General features: G+C 59.3%; 1 protein-coding gene across 7 annotated transcripts; it reads right to left on the bottom strand.

Annotated features, from left to right (window-relative positions):
- Positions 1-75: 75 nt before the first annotated feature.
- On the bottom strand, positions 76-14,575 carry STK36 (serine/threonine kinase 36). 7 transcript variants are annotated; one of them, XR_012623776.1, is made up of 27 exons: positions 14,051-14,398; positions 13,045-13,185; positions 12,216-12,293; positions 11,658-11,788; positions 11,177-11,426; positions 10,683-10,776; positions 10,272-10,432; positions 9,851-10,050; positions 9,646-9,772; positions 9,391-9,534; positions 8,951-9,130; positions 8,632-8,729; positions 8,170-8,275; positions 7,620-7,761; positions 7,212-7,339; positions 6,496-6,600; positions 6,170-6,268; positions 5,862-5,956; positions 5,478-5,541; positions 5,164-5,274; positions 4,947-5,021; positions 4,383-4,548; positions 3,814-3,961; positions 3,450-3,609; positions 2,433-3,179; positions 1,679-2,340; positions 76-304 (listed from the first exon to the last, which is right to left on the bottom strand). XR_012623776.1 is itself a non-coding variant. In XM_074828881.1 (27 exons), exons 2-27 carry the CDS (start codon positions 14,132-14,134, stop codon positions 2,125-2,127), a joined length of 4,050 nt encoding a protein of 1,349 aa, XP_074684982.1. In that variant the 5' UTR covers positions 14,135-14,162; positions 14,492-14,575; the 3' UTR covers positions 76-2,124. The 7 variants fall into 7 exon arrangements, 6 of the variants coding, with proteins under 6 accessions (XP_074684982.1, XP_074684984.1, XP_074684983.1 ...); XM_074828881.1 differs by adding an exon at positions 14,492-14,575 and having other exon boundaries at positions 76-2,340; positions 14,051-14,162; XM_074828883.1 differs by adding an exon at positions 14,510-14,573 and having other exon boundaries at positions 76-2,340; positions 14,051-14,162.
- Between the last annotated feature and the right edge of the window lie 11 nt (positions 14,576-14,586).

Genomic DNA, 14,586 nt, shown 5'->3' with positions numbered 1-14,586 from the left:
GCCTTTGGCAGAGAAATAAAATAAAAGTGGAAGACTTGGGGTGAGTGGAACAAGTATAAAATATCAACACATAGCAAGGAGACAAGAATTTGTTCATTAGTTCAAAACACATCAATTCTTTATCTGTCCCCTTTTCTTGATACATTCTTCTAAAACGTATCTGGAACTGGAAGAAGCTCCGAGGTCTGTCCTTCAGTATGTGATGAGGACTCTTCCATGTGTTGACCAGGGTGGGAAATATTCCTCTGGAGGCACTGCAACAACCTCACTCCACACAACAGTCTCTCAGAGCTCAGGAGTGGAGCTGAAACAGAGATTGAGGTTGGGAAGAAGCTGCCAAATACTCCCAGACTTGCTGCAGGGGAGGAACCCAGGAAATGCCAAGGAATGGCACCTGGCCAGGCCTGTATGGCAACCAAAGCCCCGACCTGCATTGGTGACATGACATCTCCATGCAGACATCATTATCTGGGGACAGTGGCATTTGTCGCATCCTCCTTGCAATGCGATCCCTGCTATGCTGAGAAGGGCCCCAGGCATGACCAAAGAGCAGGAGGGGCCAATTTGTCATCAACAAAGTTTGCCTAGTACAAAACTTAAGGACTGCAGCAAGAGAGCAATGCAAGGACAGACAAGTGTCACTATCTAATGGGTACAACCACTAAGAGTCAAAGAAAAATTACTAGATAAAACTGTAATCAGACCAACAACTAGCTGTTCATTCCCCCAGACTGCCTAGGAGCCACCAGACGTCACATGGCTGCTCAGAGAGGAGCACACAGCAATGAGAAAGAGAAGCCACATCTCATGGAGTCACGTAGGGAGAGTTTTGATGTGGAGCTGTGGGGCTGAATGGAGATATCCACAGCCTGGACGGGCAGAGAGACAGCAGGCTGGCACAGCACTACAGGCCTTCCTCACTCCTGTACCCCTCATTCCCAGCCCAGATCCTGGAGGCATTCAGGAAACTCTTCAGCCTTGTCTCAACTCTTCTTGCAGCTCTGCCATTCACCTTTCAGACCCATGAGCTCCTTTTTACGACACCAGAGCAGCCAAGTCAAGACCCTGGTGGAAGGATTAACAGCCAGGCTGTTACAGTGCCCCGCTCGGGTCTGGTCAACTCCAGCTCCTGGTGCCGTTGGAGAGGCTCGCTGGGGAGCCAGCTCTTCATCCTCCCTGGCACACGCCCGGGGAACATGCAGTTTCTCATCTCTTCAGGTGAGAGTCTTTGAGGCCAAAGACGCCACCGGGATGCTCCATCCTGTCCCGGGAGCGCTAGCCAGGACGCCGTCCCCAGCACGTCCCGCCGCAGAGCATCCCCGTGTCGCCTCCCCAGCCCCACGGGGCCGGGCCCGGGCCCGGGCCGGCGCACCCCGAGGCGACACAGGGTAGGGCCACAGTGAGCCCCCGCGGGGAGGCCTGGGGTTGGGCAAGGTGCCTCCTCGGGGCGCGGGCACAGACCGGGTGCGTGTCAAGGGCACGGCCGTGGGGCAGGGAGGGCCGGTGACCCCGCCGAGGCGGGGATGGGGAGGCAGCGGGCGGGACTAAGGGCCCCAGGCCCCGAGGGAACCGTGGAGGTGGCACCCGGGGAGGTGGGGGGGGACGCACTCCGCACAGGGGGGAAGGGCCCCACTCTCTGGAGGGGAGGCACCCTCGGGCCCGCCCCTCCCGTACTCACCGCCCAGCACGGCGCGCCCCGGGCCCCGCCGCGCCGCCGCCGCCGCCGCCGCACCGCCCGCCGTTACCATGGGGATCCGGGGCGGTGCCGCCACGTGACTACACCTCCCGGCAGCCACCGCGCGAGCCGCGCCGGACTACGCCTGGCGGCGTGCAGCGCGGCGCCCCCTAGCGGCCCGGCGGGGAAACAGCCTCGGCACGGCACCTGCCGTGGGGCTGTCCCGGGCCGAAGGAGCGAAGCCCCGGGCCGGAGGAGCGAAGCCCCGGGAGAGGTGGTTTCTTGAAGACTACAGGCACTTTTCCGGGAACGGATTTCTACGGGGACGACCCCCGGGGTAAAGCTGTCCAGGCAGGGCTCCCCCCCTTTGGCAGAAGGTCAGAGCTGGAGCCCGAGGAGGACAAGGAAAGCGATTGTCCCAGGGCCAGGCTGTGCCCAGGCGTCAGCCCTCAGCGCTGGTGCAGGGCGACAGACCTGTCGGGATCTGGGGGGCCGGGGGTGTTTCCAGCGCCGCTCCCGCTGGTGCTGCGCAGAGGTGTGAGGAGGCGGAGGAGCTTCTCGCAGTGCCGGGCAGAAGACGGCCGGAGGTTGCCACCAGCAGCGGGCTGCAGGCCACTGCTGGCCAGCACAGCCAGCTTCTCAGCGGCTCTGAGGGACAGCAGGACCTGCAGAGCAAAGAGAAGGATGGCAGTCACCTGCCAGCCTGGCCCCTTGTCCCCACAGGTCCCACAAAGGAGCCGAGGTCCCTGTGCCGTACCTGCTGTATCCCAGGGTGCTGGCTGAGGGCCCGCAGCGCCACCAGGGCTCCCTCCCGCACGCTCTCCCGGAGGTCCCCGCAGGCCACCTCCAGCAGGAGGTGGGGGGCCCTGCTCTCCATCAGCAGGTCCCCCAGCTCCGCCCAGCGCCGGCCCAGGTTGCCCAGGGCCGAGGCCGCGTTGCAGCGCGTCCTGGCCTGCACGTCGCTCAGCAGCCGCGTCAGGCTGGGCACGGCCCTGCCCAGGGTCCCGGCGGGGCAGGACTCGTGGTAGGCAGCGTTGCCCACCGCGAAGGTGGCTGCCCTGCGCACGCTCTCCTCCTGGTCCGCCAGGCACCCCAGCAGGCTCTCCAGCAAGGCGGGCTGGCTCTGCAGTGCCTGGGGAAAGTCGTGGCCGTGTCGGAGCAGATTGCCCAGCAGGTTGCAGGTTTTGGCCCGTATCAGGTGTCGCTGGTGGCCGAGCAGGCGGGTCAGTGGCTGGTCGGCCACACTGGAGCCCCTCAGGATCCTCTGGAGAAAGGGCAGGTGCTCCGGACAGGCCCGGGCCACATGGGTCAAGAGAGACAGGAGGTCAGCTGTGAGCGTGAGGCTGTCTGAAAACAAGGCAGACGTCAAGAAGGCAACGACGTACTCTGAGGCAGCAGCTTCTCTCACCATTTGGTCTATGACCTGCTCATCAGACACAACGAGGTGGCACAAGAGGCTCATGGGGAGCTCAGCGTACGAGAAGGGCAGATGGTGAGAGCAGACCTAAGGAGAAAGGAGAGAGAGTGGCGCTGAGTGCGCTGTCCTCACGTGTGGACCAAGTCAAGCAGTGACCGAAGGCTGCGAGCAGGTCAGAGCGGAGCTCAGCTGCCGGCCCAGCTGCTCTGAGGGCTGCACGGCACCCAAGTGATGTCCCTGTGTGGGCAGAAATCACCAGCACGGAGTGAGGTGGTGCCACCCACTGGGGGCTGCAATGTGGGGAGGTGTCTCCACAGTATGGGGGGTGGGAAGAGAAATGCAGGGCCCAGAGGGTACCTGCAGCAGCTGGGCAGGGATCTGGGCATCTCTCACAGCCTCCACGACCAATGCTAAGGTGTCTCCATCCACATCCAGGGCAAAAGGGAAACAGAGGAGCTGGCAGGCCTGGACCACCACAGCTGGGACAAGCTCAGGGTCCCCATTCTCTCCTGCTTGCCTGAATTGTTAAACAGAGAGGGCGTATTACAGATGCAATCAGAAAAATATCAAGGCAAGCGGCAGAGAGCATTCCCCAGGCACAAAGCAGGTGAGCTGTGCCCTGCGGGTGCCAGGGCAGGAATTTCTTGGCCCTCTGTGTGCTGATGTCCATGCCCCACTCTGCGGCTGAGCTCTGCCCGCTTCAGCCCTCCCCACAACTTACGTCTGTGCTAGGCATGCCAGGAAGCCAGGGGACAGCAGCCTCTTCAGTGTCACCATGAGGACACCGTGGGACTGGGTGAGCTGAGGCAGGCACCGGTGGGACTCACGAGTGAAGACGAAGAGGGCCAGGCTGAGAAAGAGCAGGGTGCCTGCAGGGGGAATGGCACAGCAGAGGGGCAAAGCTAGGGAAGGCTGAGAAGTGTCCACTCTTCTGCCTGCCTGTACTGCCTCAAGGCTGCTCTGGGGTTGCTTCTGTGCTTCCCCTGCCTGAGACCAGACCAATATCCACTCATGGTGGTCACATCCGACAGGGTGGACGTTCCCCTGCAGCAGAGACACCCTTTCTTGTTCCTCCCCAGCCAACTCAGCTGGGCTGCTGCTGCCGATGGGGCACAGCATGGGCCAGCCCAGACCTCTCTTTCCCAGAGGACAACAGCAATCCTCAAGAAAAGCCCTGTGAGCCCTCTGGCCTCAGGGACCAGATGCTGATGGGGACAGACACGGGCAAGTCTGAGAGCAGGATGCGGAGTGGGGTCCACAGCAGATGCCCTGCTGTCCGGAAGCTCCTACCCTGAGGGGAGAGGAGGTTCCAGTCTGGCTCTGCCGTGGGGCGGTCTGCCCCTGGGGGGTCTCCTGCTGCCCTGTCGCTGCCCACGCGAAGCACCGCAGCAACACAATGCCACACCACACTCCACAGCTCTGAGGTGGCAAAGCCCTGCTCCACAGCCACGTCCTCCTAAAGATGGGGAGACAGGTGTTGGGGGGCATCCTGGTCCCCCACAGCTCCCCAGTCCCTGCCAGCCCCCTGGTGCTGGGGAGGTCAGGGCTGGACAGACATGGCCCAGGGGGAGGAGAGGGGGACAGGCACCTGGCAGCCCTGCTGCACCTGCTAACACTGCCAGTCCCTGGGTATCTCTGTCTTCTCTCACTCTGATGTACCCACAAATCATCCCTCCCTGCCCACCACCCTCCCATCAACCCTCCAGAGCTCCACAGACAACCTAGGGCCATTAGGTGACTTTCACAGGGTTACACAGCTCAGCCAAAGCTGCCTGGTTCCCTGGTTTGACTCAGCCTCCATTAACTATCCAAATTCAGGCCTTTTTGCCCCCACATCTGTTGGCAGGGTGGTACCTGAGCAAGGAGCTTCAGCAGGAGGAAAAAGATCCCATCATAGAGACCAGCACCCATGGGCAGGGGGAGCTGCAGCTGTAAGAGAGAGTAGGGGACAGGCTGGAGCTAGGTGCTGGGTCTGAGGGCAGCAGCACCACACCTGCACCCCTCTTTGACTGCACACCTCCACAGCGGGGTGACAGCATGGCTCCCCTGCTCCTCTGTCCCCAACCCATACCTCAGCAGGTGCTCTCACTGCGTTTGTCACCACCGGTAGGATCTCTTCTCTCCTGAGCTCCAAGGCCACCCCATGCTGACTGAGCTGTGTCAGGAGGAATGCTGCAGCACCCTGTGGGACAGGGAGAGCTCAGCACTTTTGGGACTTCTCCATCTGCCCGCTCACTTCTGACTCTTCATCCCTTGGCTCAGGGCAGGGACAGCCGGGCTGCGCCTGTCCCCATCCCACCCTGAGTGAGCAACAGTAGGACCCAAACGGGACATGGGGCTCTGCAGGGCTCTCAGTGACGGCCCCGGCAGGGTGGACAGACTTACCACAAGGGAGACGACAGGAGACTGAGTAATGAGATCCATGGCCATGGTAACCACCTCCTCAAGCCTGAAACACAGGGACCAGGGGAGAGGGACTGTGTTCCCACAGTTTCACATCCCACAGAGCAGCAGCATTCAAATACCCCCAGGGCTGGGAAATAGCCATCCTGCAGGAGGAGCGAGCCCTGGTTCACAGCACCTCCTTGTCCACTCTGGGTCCTCACCATATCCTCAGCACCCACCCACACTGCCCAGCACTCTGCTGGTGTGTCGGGATTGGAGAGATCAGTGGGAGCAGGAGCCCAGCTCTGGGCAGGGTGCAGGGCATAGGGCTGTTCAGGGCAGGGCATGTTCCCCTCTCATCCCTGAGCGAAAGCAAGTGCTTACCTGGGAGGGGAGGCCTGGAGCTGCAGGGTGAGCAGGGCCAGCAGATACAGTGAGGCCTCACAGGCTGCCCTCTGGACCACCTCTGCCATGGGAACCTGCCAAGGGAGCAGGAGTCACAGGGGGACAACAAGGCTAGGAGGGGAGGAAGGGATGTCTCTGGGGCCTGCAGGAGAACTGCACTCTACAGACTAAGCTCCCCCAAACTCTTCTCCCCATGTGCCCCCCAGCTTGATCTGGGCAGCACTCAGAGGAATGTGTTGTGGTTGCCCACACTCCTACCCCACCACTGTGGCTGTGGTCAGTCCTACCTCGCCCTTCGAGAGCTGCATGAGGGAGCCCCACAGTTGTTGGCTCCTTCCCAGGTGCTGGCACAGGCTCAGGCTGGCATGGCAGCCAGCGTAGAGGATCTGCAAGACAGAGGGGAGAAATGCACACCAGCCCCTGGGACGCAGTGACCAGGCCCATTCCAGTCACACCCCATGGCTACTGTGGCTCATTTATCCAACAACTGACACCAGGGAGATGAGAGTCATTGAGGGCTGAGCCCACACTTCCCCCTTCCCCATGCCCCTAACCCCAGACCAAAGGCCCAGGCACCCCTGGGCACAGCCAGGTAAATGGCTGGGGCCATTACCTTCAGCACGTTCACAGAGCAGCTTGGGTGCTCCAGTCTCCCCAGCAGTCTCCCAAGCTGCTGACTCTCTCCCTCCATAAGCTTTTCAGCTACCTCCTGAGCAACCTGCAGAAATCAGCCTGTATTGCACCATGGACAGCTGAAACACTGCACAAACTTAGGAAGTTTAATGCTAGCAACAAATTAATAAGAGAAGGCATCTGCCTCCCACGTTGTCTGTGTTCACAAAGGGATGCCCATCTGCCATGACCCAGCATAGCACTGATGCACAGTACCACAGCTGAGATGGGCAAGGTGAGATTCCTCCTCTGCTTCCCTTCTTGTTGACTCAGAATTGAGTTAAAGGATCAAATGTAAATCTGTAGTTGTGTTTTCCCTCTTGTTTATTGTCTGTTCAATTTCAGATTTCCTACAGTTCATACCACTGTCATATAAGAATTCTTCATGTTTTCTCTGCATTGCCTAGTTCTTTACTTAGCCCATCCCACAGTTCAGATCTTAAGTGTGAGTCTCTTAATTGATTTAGGAGGAGTCCTTAGACTCCTAAAGCTCAGCTGTTGGCAGGGGAGGAGCAGCCTGCAAATGCCAGCCCTGCAGCCAGCAAAGCCAGAGGACCCCAGCCCGCCACTCCACTGCTGAAAAAGAAATCCTTCTGGAAAGGGCTGCTGCCCCTGTGGGGACCACACCTCCTCACCCTGCAAGAGAGCTGGCCTGACCTGCTGCTTGGCTTCCCGACAGCCGTTCCTCTCCAGGGGGATGCTGCAGGCAGCAGCCAATGCAGCCATGAAGAGGTCTGCCACATGTGGGCTCTGGTCATGGGCTGACTTAGCCTCCATCACTGCACCTGCACACAGGGACAGAGCTCAGGAAACGTGCTATGGGTGAAGGACGCTGAGGGGCAGCAGGATGGGGTTGGAGGCCAAGAGATTAAAAAGTCAGGCTTGAGACATGAGGAGGGTGAGATCTGGGATTGAGGGAGAGGAGAGCCCTGGTTAGCAGGGGGTTTGGGCAGATAAGCTTCAGTCACCTCCTCCAGCCAACAGCACTGCAATGGCAGTCAGTGCTCTGAGGGAGCCCAAGGGCAGGAGGGAGAGGAGGAGGTGGTGAGCTGCTACCACTGCTACCTCGCAGAGCAGGCTGCTCTGAGATGGATCCCTGAAGGAGTCTGTTCAGCAGGGGCTGATGCTCCTCTCGCAGGCTGGCATAGAAGGGAGCAGAGACGGAGGGGTATGTTGCATCCAGGCTCTCACAGAGCAGGGTGAAGCACTGGGGGAGACACAGGGGTTGCCATCATTGCAGACTGAGGGTGGGAGGAGAGAGAAGGACAATGGGGGAGGAGGCTGTGGGGGGACCACAGAGATGGGAGGACTTATGTGCTGGAGTTTCAGGGACCTCCAAGTGTCCTCTCCAGCCAGGTTACTGTGTGGGAGCCACATGTGGCTGCATGCTGGCTGAGAGAGGGGTACACATGGAGGCACAGCCAGGGAAGGTGCCCCCTCAGAGACCTCCTTTCATCCTGTGATCCCCCCCAAAAACCCCAGTGCATGAGACAGCCTGCCCTGACAAGAATGCATCAGATCCCACAGCTAGGAGCTCCCCAACACACATGCCCAGCCCCACAACTTCTGTCCCTGGAGAAGAGGGTTGGGAAAAGGGAGACAGGGGCACCCTTACCAGGAGGCTTTGCTGGCAGAGTCTCATCTCGCTGTCAGCTGGCTCAGCCAGCAGCTCCAGCACCTGGGCTAGGAAGCAGCCAGCACTCTCCTGGAAGGCCTGCAGGCTGGGGAAGGCAGCAGGGGCAAAGGACAGCAGGGAAACATGGCTTCTGTCTGTGAGGACAGCATCTGGCCAGGCCCACATGGCCCTGGCTAATGGAGCAGGCAGCACACACTAGCACTGTGAGCTGCTGTCAGCAGCCAGCACAACTGGACTCTAGTCAGCTGTGCCTTCCCCTTAATTAGTCCCACTGACGGAAAGTGCTCCTCTGTGAGCGGTGACGTGGCACGAAACACTTAGTCCATGATGCTTTCCCACAGAGACAGCTCCAACCACAGAGTATGAACACCACCCTCCCACCTACTGCCGGGTCCCCAAAGTGGCCACAAGAGACCTCAGAGCCCAGAGAGTTGTCCCTACCTGTCCTTCTGCTCACTCTCCTCCAGGCTGCATTTACTGCTGAAATGAACTATGGTCACCATGAGGATGTCTGTCAGCACTGTGATACACCAGGGCTGCTGCAGGATCCAGAAAGAAACAGCAAGTGGGGATTGTCTGGTGGCCATCCCAACACCACCACAGCACAATCCTTCCCTGCCAGGACCTCCCCCTTCTCAAGGGTGCCTGGAAGAGGCACCAGTCCTGTTGAGCCAGCTCCAGCAGGACACCAGGGTCTCCTTGGCACCAGCACTCTGCAGGGCTGGAAGGAACCCAAATTCCTCTGGGGTCCTACACCCACCTGCCTGATGCTACCACTCTCCAGGATCTGCTTGGCTAGACACAGCAGGGACAGAGGCACACCCAGCTCTCGGCAGAAGTGTTCCAGCAGCTCAGAGTCACACTGGGTAGCCAGCAGGTTGCCCACGACACGGAGCACTAGACGGAGACGGGAGGCTCCCTCCAGCATCCCTTCCAGCACCTGGACACAGAGAAGCCAGAAGAACTCAGGATCAGCAGTGGTCTTGGCCTCTCCATGAGCCACGGGGCAGCCCTTCAACACATTCAGGCAGGAGACAGCAGGGGAGCAGATGGCAAGCTAAGTGCATGAGACAACTCCAGTTCCTGGAGAAGCAGAGGATATTTTTGCTGGCTGGACTGAGGACTCTCCCATCCCAATCCTGGGGAAGAAGGTGGCATCCATGTCCCCACTCGTAGTTGCCTGGGCCAGCTATCACTCACCTGCTGAACAGAGTCTGCCAGGTGGGCCTGGACACGGTGCCGGAAGGCCAGGTCCCTCAGGAGGCTCAGCGGTGTGCTCAGCTGCATGGCCGAGGGCTCAGTGGCCTCGATCAGGTGCTGCCACTCCTCATCACTCTCCAGCTCCTAGCCACAGAGGGGAGAGAACTGGTGTCACAGACCCTGCCTGCCGTGGGGTCTCTGTACCAGCCCCTGGGGACTGGGCCCTGCTGTCCTCACCACAAGACACAGTCTCACCTCATTCGCCAGGTCCACGGCCTCAATGCTGTGCCTGTCCCGGGGCTCTGCCCTGCCAGCACCAGGCTGCGGAGGGGCACCTGCTCCAGGAAACTCCTGCTCATAGTCTCGAGTGATGCTGTGCTCCCTGGTCAAGGAAACAGCGCAGTCAGTGGATGACCCTGCTTTCCCCTCTTCCTCTGTCCCCGTCTCAGCCCTCCCTCACCGTGGGTTGGGAGGAGGCTCCTCCAACTCCCACTCTGCCGTGCTGCTCTTTCCTTGCAAGACACCAGGGTTCTTCTCCTTGGAGGCAGCTGGTGGCTCCCCTTCCCCAAGGGCTGCCTTCCCTGGAGCTGCTCTGGGTCTATGTCCTGGGCATCCTTTGCCAGAGTCCTTTATAGATGCAACACCTGCCTTCAGTTGCCCCTGGGTGATGGCAGAGAAGTTTGGTCAGGGCAGGGTTACTCAGACAGCCAGATGAGTCCCCTAGACCCCACCACCCTGAGGACCCCACACCCTGCCTTGCATGTGGCTGACACCCCAGCCTGACCCATGTACCTTGTCTTTCCCCCCCAGGTCCCATTTCAGTGTCCCTCTTTTGCCCGGACTGTGGGACACAGCCAGGGGAATCCCACACTTTCCTCCACCTTTTTCTCAGCCATCTTCTGCCAGGCCTTTCTCAGGATCTTGGACTGGCCACTCCTGGGGGCCACGGAACGGGCTTGCTGCTCCTTCAGGGCCTGCATCTCTGGGGACAGCTTGGTGGTGAAGGGGTTTGAGATCCCGTGCTCTTCTGTGTCATCAATCACTAGGGAGGCGAGGGGAGCATTTCAACAGCAGCTCTCCCCTGGGATCGGCTCTGGGATCCCAGGAAAATCCTAGGGGACCCAGACCTAGCCCAGGGGCAGGAGCTAAGGGTCAGGGCTTGGAGAAAGCTGAAAGGAGGGAGGCAAAGACCAGGGTAGTAAAAATAGCAGGGCAGGGTGGTCCTCCCAGCCTTCAGGCAGCAGGAGGAGGAAACGGACCTGGCCACTGCTGGAAAAAGAGCTGGCACTCACCAGTAACCCATCCAGCAATGAAGGGGTGAGAGAGCAGCTCCGGCCACGACAGGCGCTGGCGGGGGTCCTTCATTAGTAGTCCCTGCAGGAAGCTCTACAGGGCAGCACAGCACCAGGGTCACCAACACGTGCTCGGCACCCACCACTGAGGACAGTGTACCCACCAGTCTCCCCCAGTGAAGGCACCCAGGAGGCCTGTGTTCCCTGACTAGCTCTGGGAAAGGACTGGCTCTAGTGCTTAGGACAGACGAGAAGACACTTCCCCTCTTAGCCCATTAAATCACTTCTCTGCTGTCAGCCCCAGTTTTCCAGCTTATGGACAGCAGTGATAAGGGTCCCCCTCCCAGGAGGTCCAGCTCTCATCCCTTCCCTATGTTCTGAAATCCCTGTTAAGGGACATACAACCTAAGAGTGACCCACCAGGGCAGCATGCAACACCAAAGCTGCTACAGCATTAACGGATCTCAGCCCACAGACAGGTCCTTTGCCCTTACCTTGAAGACTGGGCTTATGGCTGTGGGCCATTTGACGGGGTCCTTGACAATGAGGCTGACAAGCTGGAAGATGTTGCTGGTGTAGAAGGGAGGAGTGCCGACGAACAGCTCGTACAGGATGCAGCCCACAGACCACAAGTCCGCTGTGTGATCGTATGGCCGTTCCTCCACCAGCTCAGGGGACATGTACAGCGGGGTGCCCTTGATGGAGGTCAGCACCATGGTGTGGATGCTCATGGCACGGGCAAACCTGCTCAGAGCAAAGCACAGAACATCCATTGCAGCTCCTAAGGAGATCCCTATGAGTTTACCGACACCTCTCCTCTCTGGAGTCCAAAATCCCCCATGTCTGCTCAATTTCTAAATATGCACAGAATCCAGGTCCCCTTCCACACTCCCTCCTCCTCCCCTACAGCACCCAAGACACTCCTTGGCTGCCCCAAGGCCACATGTCCCCCTCAAGCTGGCCCCCAGCACTCACCCGAAGTCACAGAGCTTGACAACACCGTCTTTGCCCAGCAGGATGTTCTGGGGTTTCATGTCACGGTGCAGGATGCGATGGGAGTGCAGGTAATAGAGAGCAGAGACTAGTTGGGCAGCTATGGTCTGGACCTGCCGGAGACACAGGAACCTCACTCTGTGTCCCATGGTGCCACGAGCTGGCACAACCATGGGGTCCCTTACGGCCTGGCTCCCCCTGTACCCCCACTCCTGCCCTTGCCCTGTTTGGGGCAGGGACCAGCCCCAGCTGTGGGCCAGCAGTTTCTTGGAGTAGACCAATGGCCGAGGCAGCATCCTGGTGCTGTGGTCCTTGGAGAAGGAACAGGGAAATTGAGGTCCCTGCTGGTTCCCACTGTTTGTCAGTGCAACTTCACCCCCTCTCCATCCCCTTCAGAAGCTCTGCCAGGTGAAGCCCCGGAGGAACTTTACCCTCCTGATGTCTCCTGGCCCACAGCAGAGACCCGCTGCCTGTAGGCAGATGAACCCTGTTCTCTCCATCCTGCAGCAAACACTGCATGGCCACCACCGTGACAGTTACCTGGTCCTCAGGCAAACTGCCATCATCCTCCAGGATCTGGAAGAGTTCCCCCTCTGCATAGTCAGTCACCACCACGACCTGGAGGGAGGAGCAGCACGGTGAGATCAGGCACTCACCCAGGCACAGCCCCACCACGCCCTGGGGACCTGGACAGAACAGGTAGGAAATCTGAGGGAAATGCTGGAGTGTCATCATGCACAGCCCATCAGCTTGGGCTTGGACCTGGGATGGGAGAGAGCCCCCGTGGCTGCAGTGCAGTGAGGGCCTGGCACTTAGCAGAGGCCTTGGGGCTGTCCTTATCTCAGACAGCCAGCAGAAACCAGGGAGGAGGGAAGGACAGAACAGACCCACTATGGTACTTCCAAGCCCAGTGGGTAGAATCACTCCCCTGAGTTGTTTGAATCTGCTTGGTTTGAATCTGCTGCCCAATTACTTTATTTCATGCCTTCATGTCCCATAATACAGTCTTCAGCCCTTTCTTATCATACTCTCTCCATGAGAGTTCAGATCAGTGAAAAGCCAGTCTCTGAAGAGATTGATGAGGTGACTGAAGAGTCACCCTCACCTTGTGATCCCAAACCACTCCTCTTGTATCACACACCACCACCCAGCTCCTTCACTTCTGCATATAACCTAGCACGCCACACAGCTCAGATAGGTGCTGACTCCCCACATAGCACATACTGGAGGGCTCTGAAAATCACTGACCAGACCCTGGGAGGGTGTCACCAGCATCTCCTGAGAAAGAGGTCCCTACAACAGCAGGGGCCAGCCCTTGTTCCCCTGCCCCAGTCAAGCAAAAGCATCTGCCCAGAGTAGTCCCCTTCACCTCCTTGTTGGTCTCAAAGCTGTCGAGCATCTGGATGATGTTAAGGTGATGGAGGCCTCTCATGATCTCGATTTCCCGCTGCAGGTTCTTCAGCTCCTTCTCAGACCGCCCCACCTTAGGGATGAACTTCAAGGCCACCACCTTTCAAAGCAGGCAAAGCTGGGATCAGACCAGGCTCCTACCCGCCCTGGCAGAGGCTGTGTTTAACCCAAATGGGACTCAGCATTTTCCAGCCAAGCACACTGAACAAGACATTTTTTCACTGGATCCCTTGGAGCTGGGGCTCCCCACAGGCCCTTGCACATCGATACAGGTGCTCACAGTACTTTGCACACTGGCATTTAGAGCAAAGAAATAGAATCACTGAGCACAGACAAAACTAGGACTGTCAGAAACATGGGACAGGACCTAGAGATGCTGGTGGACAGCCAGCCTAACATGAGCCAGCAGCTGACCCTGGCAGTGAGGAGCACTAGCAGCACCCTGGGCTGTATGAACAGGCAGAAGTTGGAGGGAGGTGATTATTGCCCTTTATTTGGAACTTCTTAGACCAATATTGTGGCTAGTTTTTGGCCCAGAAAGACATCGATAGGCTGGAGTGGGTATAGCAGAGGCCACCACGATGGTGAGGGGGATGAAGTACTTGGGAGGATGACACAGGGACTACAAATTGAAACAGGGGAGCTTCAACTTGGTATAAGAAAAAACATTCATCCCAAGTATAGTCAAGCACTGGCTGTGGGGTGTTTGTCCTTGAGGTTTCCCAGGATCTGAATTTAGTGCTGGCACTGCTTTGAGCAGGGGATGGACTGGAGACCTCCTGAGGTCCCTTGAACCTGAATGACTCTGTGCCACCAGGAGCTGGCCAGGAACATCAACAGAAAAATGAGTAAGTGCTGAGTCCCAAAGGCCTGACAAGGCCCTGGAACCCCACAGCCATTGGAAATCAGTCCCTGGCACCACACACCGGACCCCCGGCCCTCTCCCCTGCCACCCCTCTCCTCACCTGGGCGCTGTGTTTCCGGCGCCCCTTGTACACGCGCCCAAAGGAGCCTTCACCGATCATTTCCAGGACATGGTACTTCTCCATCGTGGGCGTTAAGGCTGGAGCCGCTGAGCTGCTGAGGCAAAACGCCTGGTGAGGAGAAGCACTTCACCCTCTCCGCGCTCCTCTCGCCCTCCGCCACCGGCTGCCATGGGGCACCAACCCCAGTCGCGATGGAGGCGGGCAGTGCCAGTGCTGGGAAGACAGGGCCGCACCCTCTGCGATCCCAAATCCCAAGGGCCGGGGCTTCCCCTCCCCGCGGGGCTCCACCCAGGGCGGGTGTCCCCCAGGCCCTCTCGCCGGGCTCTGTCCCTACCCGCCGGCTCCACGCCCGCTCCCCCGCGGCAGGACGAGACGCAAACCCTAGGCGAGGCCCGCCCCCAGCCCCCCGGGAGGAGTAACCTCGCCCCGCTCCGCTACCGCCGCGGCCCGGCCACCCTCGGGCCCTCCGCCGCCGCCACGGCGTCGCCTAGCAACCCCCTCCCGCGCGTGCGCCC

This window comes from Strix aluco, chromosome 6, assembly GCF_031877795.1.
Source record: "Strix aluco isolate bStrAlu1 chromosome 6, bStrAlu1.hap1, whole genome shotgun sequence".
Classification (NCBI taxonomy): domain Eukaryota; kingdom Metazoa; phylum Chordata; class Aves; order Strigiformes; family Strigidae; genus Strix; species Strix aluco.
Note: the sequence above shows the minus strand (reverse complement) of the source record. Positions and strands in the feature narration are given on the sequence as shown.